General features: G+C 46.7%; 2 protein-coding genes across 3 annotated transcripts in view; one reads left to right on the top strand and one right to left on the bottom strand.

Moving 5' to 3' along the window:
- Positions 1 to 219, top strand: part of LOC115547358 (unconventional myosin-Ic) — a 32,988-nt gene extending 32,769 nt beyond the window's left edge. The window contains exon 32 of one of the 2 annotated variants that reach the window (XM_030361536.1): positions 1 to 219. This exon is cut by the window's left edge and continues 111 nt beyond it. The gene's annotated coding sequence lies outside the window, so the exon portion shown is untranslated. The other variant, XM_030361537.1, reaches the window with a different exon arrangement.
- Positions 220 to 974: 755 nt separating this feature from the next.
- LOC115547359 (uncharacterized) lies at positions 975 to 6,196 on the bottom strand. The gene is made up of 5 exons (XM_030361538.1): positions 6,094 to 6,196; positions 3,887 to 4,036; positions 2,928 to 3,029; positions 1,962 to 2,159; positions 975 to 1,589 (listed from the first exon to the last, which is right to left on the bottom strand). The coding sequence occupies exons 2-5, from the start codon at positions 4,034 to 4,036 to the stop codon at positions 1,362 to 1,364; spliced, it is 678 nt and encodes a 225-aa protein (XP_030217398.1). The 5' UTR covers positions 6,094 to 6,196; the 3' UTR covers positions 975 to 1,361.
- Between the last annotated feature and the right edge of the window lie 1,220 nt (positions 6,197 to 7,416).

The following is a 7,416-nucleotide window of genomic DNA, read 5'->3' as shown; positions in this document are numbered from 1 at the left end:
CTCGTTCTTTTCGTCCTTTTGTCGCAAATATTATTTTCGTCCTATATATTATTTTAGTATTTTTTAATATTATAACACAGCCACTCACTGACCGCGTCCTATAAATTCATGTTGCCACATAATATAACGGATGATTTCAACTACATCGTGTCTAATGTTTGATTAACCAATCTTTTTGTAATAATAAAAATATATCTTAAATGAAGTAAAACGATCAAAGAGGCTCTCTCTTTATTGAAAACACACCAAACAACTTATACATTAATTCAGTCAAATAAAATACAAATTCCTATAAATAAATATTCAGTAATAAATATGTCAATAAATATATTTTCTTTTGTAAAAAGCTGATGTTGGGCTCAGGATGATGAGATCGAGATCCAGTAAACACTAAACACTGAATACTAAACACTAGACACTTAACACTGAACATACTAAACACTGAAGACTGAACACTAAACACTGAATACTAAACACTGAACACTAAACACTGAATACTAAACACTGAACATACTGAACATACTAAACACTGAATACTAAACACTAAACACTGAAGAATGAACACTAACAGTGTTTCCCCTAGAATTTTTTTTAGGCCCGTTGGTAAGAGCTGATAGTGTGATTTGTTATACATTTTTCACGGGATGCCAGAGTATTTGTTGGTTATTTCCATATAAAACACTTGTTTAGCCATCACGAGTTGGTTAAGTTATGGACATATAAAGAACGAGGCTAGTGTTTTGCGGGGGCGGTAAAAATGTCCATGGTAACGGCGGGCTGAACCAATCAGACGTCGCATTTACACGATCGGTTCGTGGTATAGTTCTTCTGCCGGAGAATAAATGTACTCTCGTTTGGCACCGTGTTTAGGAAGAACCTTGAAATACCTTTTTGTCCTTCATCCCTTTTAAGTTTTTTTGGTGGTGCCATGCTAATGATGATATAACTTAATGCTGCCGCATTTCTTTTTTTCTTTTTTTTGGCGGGCCGCGAGGCCCGCCAGGCCTGAACAATGGTAGGGGAAACACTGACTAAACACTGAACATACTGAACATACTAAACACTGAAGACTGAACACTAAACAGTGAACATACTGAACATACTAAACACTGAATACCAAACACTGAACATACTGAAGACTAAACACTGAACATACTGAACATACTAAACACTGAAGACTGAACACTAAACATACTAAACACTGAACACTTAAAACTAAACTCCTAACACTAAACTCCTAACACTACTAAACACACTAAACAATCTAAAGCTACCAAACACACTGAACCCACTGCACACTGAACCCCCTGCACACTGAACCCCCGCGGTGTGGACCGCTGGGGGGGGGGGGGGGGGTGTTCTTAGTGCAGGGCGGGGACGCCCAGCAGGGAGCCATGGCGCCTGGCCTCCAGCAGCAGCAGGTCGCGGGCCGTCTTGGTGAGGTAGAGGTCCAGGTCCCTCAGGACCACATACACCTCCAGGCGCCTCAACCACGCCGTCTGGCCGCCACGGCCACGGACGGACGGCCGGGGGACGCTGTGGGAGTCGGCGGGGGCCCGGTCCTCCTCACTGCGGCTCACGCTCTCCAGCTGGACGGAGGACGGACAGAGACGGAGAGACGGACGTTTTAAAAACGGCATGATGGCTCAAACCTCACCTGCTTGTCTATTCAGACAAGCCTACTTTCCTCTTTGTACAAATTTGTTTTATTATGTGATTTATTTGCTTGCTCTTATGACTTGATTGGTGTATTGATTGTTTTTATTGTTTTTGATTTTGTAAGGTGGCCCTGAGCGTCAAGAAAAACGCCAATGAATAAAATGCATAACTATCATTTTTATTATTAAATACATTTAAATTGACATTAGAATATAGAATAGCATTGCATGGCGTGCGTGCGTGCGTGCGTGCGTGCGTGTGTGTATGTGCGTGCGTTGTGGGCAGCAGCATGTGTTCAGTACCAGGGTCTGGAGTCGTCTCATCAGGTCTCTGAGGTCCAGCTGGACATGGTGGAGGCTGTTCGGGAGGCTCAGGGCGGTCCTGCCCCCCTGGGGGGTCCCTGGGTGATGGTTCTCCGCCAGGATCTGCTCCCTCATTCCCTGCAGCACGCCCCAGTAGATCTGGAGGCTGTCGGAGGCCTCACTGAGACGCTCCCGCTCCTACAAAACAACGCATCTTTAGACTCCAACCTCCAGGCTCAGCCTCTAACCTCCAGGCTCTAACCTCCAGGCTCTAACCTCCAGGCTCAGACTCTAACCTCCAGGCTCAGACTCTAACCTCCAGGCTCAGACTCTAACCTCCAGGCTCAGCCTCTAACCTCCAGACTCTAACCTCCGGGCTCAGACTCTAACCTCCAGGCTCAGCCGCTAACCTCCAGGCTCAGGCTCTAACCTCCAGGTTCAGGCTCTAACCTCCAGGTTCAGACTCTAACCTCCAGGTTCAGACTCTAACCTCCAGGCTCAGCCTCTAACCTCCAGACTCTAACCTCCAGGCTCAGCCTCTAACCTCCAGACTCTAACCTCCAGGCTCAGACTCTAACCTCCAGGTTCAGACTCTAACCTCCAGGCTCAGCCTCTAACCTCCAGACTCTAACCTCCAGGCTCAGCCTCTAACCTCCAGACTCTAACCTCCAGGCTCAGACTCTAACCTCCAGGCTCAGACTCTTACCTCCAGGCTCAGCCGCTAACCTCCAGGCTCAGGCTCTAACCTCCAGGTTCAGACTCCTACCTCCAGGCTCAGACTCTAACCTCCAGGCTCAGACTCTAACCTCCAAGCTCACACTCTAGCGTCCCGGTTCAGACTCTAGCGTCCCGGTTCAGACTCTAGCGTCCCGGTTCAGACTCTAGCGTCCCGGTTCAGACTCTAGCGTCCCGGTTCAGACTCTAGCGTCCCGGTTCAGACTCTAGCATCCCGGTTCAGACTCCTACCTCGAGGCTCAGCCATCGGTGGAGGTCGGTTGAGAGGGTGGGGAGGTCGTTCAGATGGAGGCTCCTGTCTTCAAAGTGCGCATCTCCCAGCTGCTGCTGCTTCTACATAAACAACAACAACAACAACAATGTAAACAACAAGAAGGTTCCACCGGACTGTGTGTACAGACTGTCCTTTAATGTCATAATTCTGTAAATAATACATAAATAATAAAAGAAATATAACTGAATTAATTTTAATACATTGGCTCCACCCCCAAGCCTTACATGGACTTCCTCCCTGGTGCCAGCCTGAGGAGCATTATGCAGGAGAGCTCGGGGATAAAAGGGAGAGCGTGCGACCACACGGGGCCTAGCATACTACAGAGAGCATCTTGGTGAGCTTCTGTGATCATTGCACGGCCAAGAAGACCCGGAACTTTACCGATTACCGGTGTACCGACCGCTTTGTTTAAGGACCATCCAGGTCGACGACCCCTGGACACAGACTACAAACTTTGGGTAACCCTTTTCCCCACCCTGGTGGGTGCTAACTATTTACCCTGTAAATAAATCCCCCTTTTCAACTGCATGGGGTGTTGTGTCGCTTGATCTGTTTAACTTGTTGGCGTGGAAACCCAACACCCACTGGGCCGCTACAGACCATACAATCAATTCGGATAAATAAAATATTGTGATCAATAAAGTACTCTGATCTCTAACTGAACACACACACAGAGAGAGAGAGAGAGAGAGAGAGAGGAGAGAGAGAGAGAGAGAGAGAGAGAGAGAGAGAGAGAGAGAGAGAGAGAGAGAGAGAGAGAGAGAGAGAGAGAGAGAGAGAGAGAGAGAGAGAGAGAGAGAGAGAGAGAGAGAGAGAGAGAGAGAGAGAGAGAGAGAGAGAGAGAGAGAGAGAGAGAGAGAGAGAGAGAGAGAGAGAGAGAGAGAGAGAGAGAGTGAGAGAGAGAGAGAGAACTCACAAAGGTCCTCAGCAGCTGGCTGACTCTGGTCCTGGCGAGTCTTGTGAGGTGGAGGGAGTTCCTGTACCCCCCCTCCTGGGGGCCGTGGGGGCCCCCGTAGACCGGAGCCAGGAGGGCCAGCATGAGGAGGGTCTGGATCCAAGCAGTCATCTGAAGGAGCAGGTAGGGGTTAGACAGTACAGAGACGGGTCGTTAAGGAGCAGGTAGGGGCTAGACAGTACAGAGACAGGTCATTAAGGAGCAGGTAGGGGCTAGACAGTACAGAGACAGGTCATTAAGGAGCAGGTAGGGGCTAGACAGTACAGAGACAGGTCATTAAGGAGCAGGTAGGGGTTAGACAGTGCAGAGACAGGTCGTTAAGGAGCAGGTAGGGGTTAGACAGTACAGAGACAGGTCATTAAGGAGCAGGTAGGGGTTAGACAGTACAGAGACAGGTCATTAAGGAGCAGGTAGGGGATAGACAGTACAGAGACAGGTCATTAAGGAGCAGGTAGGGGTTAGACAGTACAGAGACAGGCCATTAAGGAACAGGTAGGGGTTAGACAGTACAGAGACAGGTCATTAAGGAGCAGGTAGGGGTTAGACAGTAGAGAGACAGGTCATTAAGGAGCAGGTAGGGGTTAGACAGTACAGAGACAGGTCATGAAGGAGCAGGTAGGGGTTAGACAGTACAGAGACAGGTCATTAAGGAGCAGGTAGGGGTTAGACAGTACAGAGACAGGTCATAAATGAGCAGGTAGAGGTTAGACAGTACAGAGACAGGTCATTGAGGAGCAGGTAGGGGTTAGACAGTACAGAGACAGGTCATTAAGGAGCAGGTAGGGGTTAGACAGTACAGAGACAGGTCATTAAGGAGCAGGTAGGGGTTAGACAGTACAGAGACAGGTCATTAAGGAGCAGGTAGGGGTTAGACAGTACAGAGACAGGTCATTAAGGAGCAGGTAGGGGTTAGACAGTACAGAGACAGGTCATTAAGGAGCAGGTAGGGGTTAGACAGTACAGAGACAGGTCATTAAGGAGCAGGTAGGGGTTAGACAGTACAGAGACAGGTCATTAAGGAGCAGGTAGGGGTTGGACAGTACAGAGACAGGTCATTAAGGAGCAGGTAGGGGTTAGACAGTACAGAGACAGGTCATTAAGGAGCAGGTAGGGGTTAGACAGTACAGAGACAGGTCATTAAGGAGCAGGTAGGGGTTAGACAGTACAGAGACAGGTCATTAAGGAGCAGGTAGGGGTTAGACAGTACAGAGACAGGTCATTGAGGAGCAGGTAGGGGTTAGACAGTACAGAGACAGGTCATTGAGGAGCAGGTAGGGGTTGGACAGTACAGAGACAGGTCATTAAGGAGCAGGTAGGGGTTAGACAGTACAGAGACAGGTCATTAAGGAGCAGGTAGGGGTTAGACAGTACAGAGACAGGTCATTAAGGAGCAGGTAGGGGTTAGACAGTACAGAGACAGGTCATTAAGGAGCAGGCAGGGGTTAGACAGTACAGAGACAGGTCATTAAGGAGCAGGTAGGGGTTAGACAGTACAGAGACAGGTCATTAAGGAGCAGGTAGAGGTTAGACAGTACAGAGACGGGTCAATAAGGAGCAGGTAGTACAGAGACAGGTCATTATCGAACAAGTAGGGGTTGGACAGTACAGAGACAGGTCATGCAAAGCAACATTTTTAACAAATAAATATCTTGTGTATAAAAACATTGCTTTTGCATTTAACCTCTTCAACTCTTACTATTATTTGACTAAGCAATGCCCTATAAAGAACGCAGTATGGAACAATATTATATAGCCTATATATATTAAAACAAGAATTCATTATAAAATGCACAAAATAATTAATTCAAATTACTACCATTCACTTCTTTCATTTCTAGAAAACGGAAGACATTTTTAAAGAAGTTAACAGTAGTGACTTTGCCCAAAGTAATTATAGCAGTGCTGCCTTGAACCCAGTGTGCTGTTTATTTTGAAAGGTACGTGTGTTTGTGTGTGTGTGTGTGATCACTCTGTACATTAAACTCAAACACACACAATAACTACAACAGGTCCTATGTATAACAATCAACATTCTCAGCTGACCATACTCTCCTAATGTTGAGCGGCTTCATAGTAAGCCTCTCCCCACCGAGAGACGCCGACAGAGCTCTGGTTAGTTCCATCTGATCTAGACCCATAGAGATGAGGACAAGAGAAAACAGCCTTACCTTGTGTTGCGTGTTGTCTGTGCAGCGACATGTTGCGCGGCAGTATTTATCCAGTGCTTTCGTCTCAGTTTTGGTTTCTGTTGGAGTTTTTATGACTTTTCACAATAATGATTCACTAGAGAGGAAGTACCTGCGGTCGGCCATTCTCCTCCGCCTACTGTAACAACAAGTGTCATGTGCTGAGGAGGGTGGCGTGGTAGGCCTACTGGGTCATCGCCACTGGGATCGGACCTGAGATTAGACCCCGGGTTTGAGGTCAGACCAGGCCTGCACAGCTGACACAGTATAGTTCACTCAATAAAATGTATTCAAGATCTCGTCATCACGTCATCTTATGAATAACAAACACGCAGCCGTACAGAATCAGGTTGGTTTAATCGAGTCTGTTTTTAGGCTCCTCGCTACAGAGTAGGCCTATAGAAGGGGATTGTTAGAAGTCGGTTCCAAAGTAAAAGTTAAAATATTCCAAGTGGAATCCTCTATTTTCAGTGTGTTTTTTTGGGAAAGAAACCATGTTGCGAATAGTTTTACATAATCTCGCGCTCAAAATGGACATCCCTCTTTTTCACAAGCGTCTCCCTCCTTTTGATCTGGTCACCACATCTATTTCCAGAGCGTTGTGGATTTCATCATCAGTGCCTCTAGTTTCCCTCATTCTCAAATCGCTTCCCGTTTATTTCATAAAACATGAAAGGAGAGAACCTACCGTTCCGTCTCCTTGTCAAGTCTCTGTGTTGTGAAAGCAGCAGTCTGGTTTCCTCGCTGGGACTCACCACTGCGTCGTCCCATCAGGGACTTTCTGAGCAGATGGATTCACAGTCCGTCTCAGTTTCAAACCTCCTCTGAGTTTCACCTCAGAGTGGACCGTCTCTGTCAAAACCACAACCAGGTATTGACTTTGGAAAAAGGTTTTTTTTATGAAACTTTCGGTAAAATATACTTTTGTCTGGGCTTTGAAAGGGGAGTAAGAAACAAAAAATAACATTCTCAAATTTGGTGAAAGACAGGAGATTTTGATCAATATATTTTTTTTTAACAAATCTGTATGTATTTAGGCCGATTATAGAAATATATAATCAGCAGATATATAATCAGAAATATAGAAATCAACATGGAGGATGCCAGGTGTACCCTAAAGACCCCTGACACGGGCTCAGAGGTCCGGGTTCGATGAGGTGAGCAGAGTGGAGCTGATCCTAGCTCGTTCTCGGGGACGAGAGTCTCTTCCGTTCACCAAAGCAGTACACAACATCGAGGAAAACACAAAACGCAAGCCTCAGACAGCCCGTGTTGTTCCACCGATACAGTGCCATGTATTCACTC

This window comes from Gadus morhua, chromosome 7 (assembly GCF_902167405.1).
Source record: "Gadus morhua chromosome 7, gadMor3.0, whole genome shotgun sequence".
Classification (NCBI taxonomy): domain Eukaryota; kingdom Metazoa; phylum Chordata; class Actinopteri; order Gadiformes; family Gadidae; genus Gadus; species Gadus morhua.
The sequence above is the reverse complement of the archived record's forward strand: the minus strand, read 5'-3'. Positions and strand labels throughout refer to the sequence as shown.

Bases quoted from the DNA above. Each gene is read 5' to 3' on its own strand.
- LOC115547359 (XM_030361538.1), bottom strand. From the start codon at position 4,036: ATGACTGCTTGGATCCAGACCCTCCTCATGCTGGCCCTCCTGGCTCCG. The intron at 2,160-2,927 runs GTAGGAGTCTGA...GTTGTTTTGTAG, and splicing joins ACCGATGGCTGAGCCTCGAG to GAGCGGGAGCGTCTCAGTGA. The intron at 1,590-1,961 runs GTACTGAACACA...TCCTCCGTCCAG, and splicing joins TGAGACGACTCCAGACCCTG to CTGGAGAGCGTGAGCCGCAG.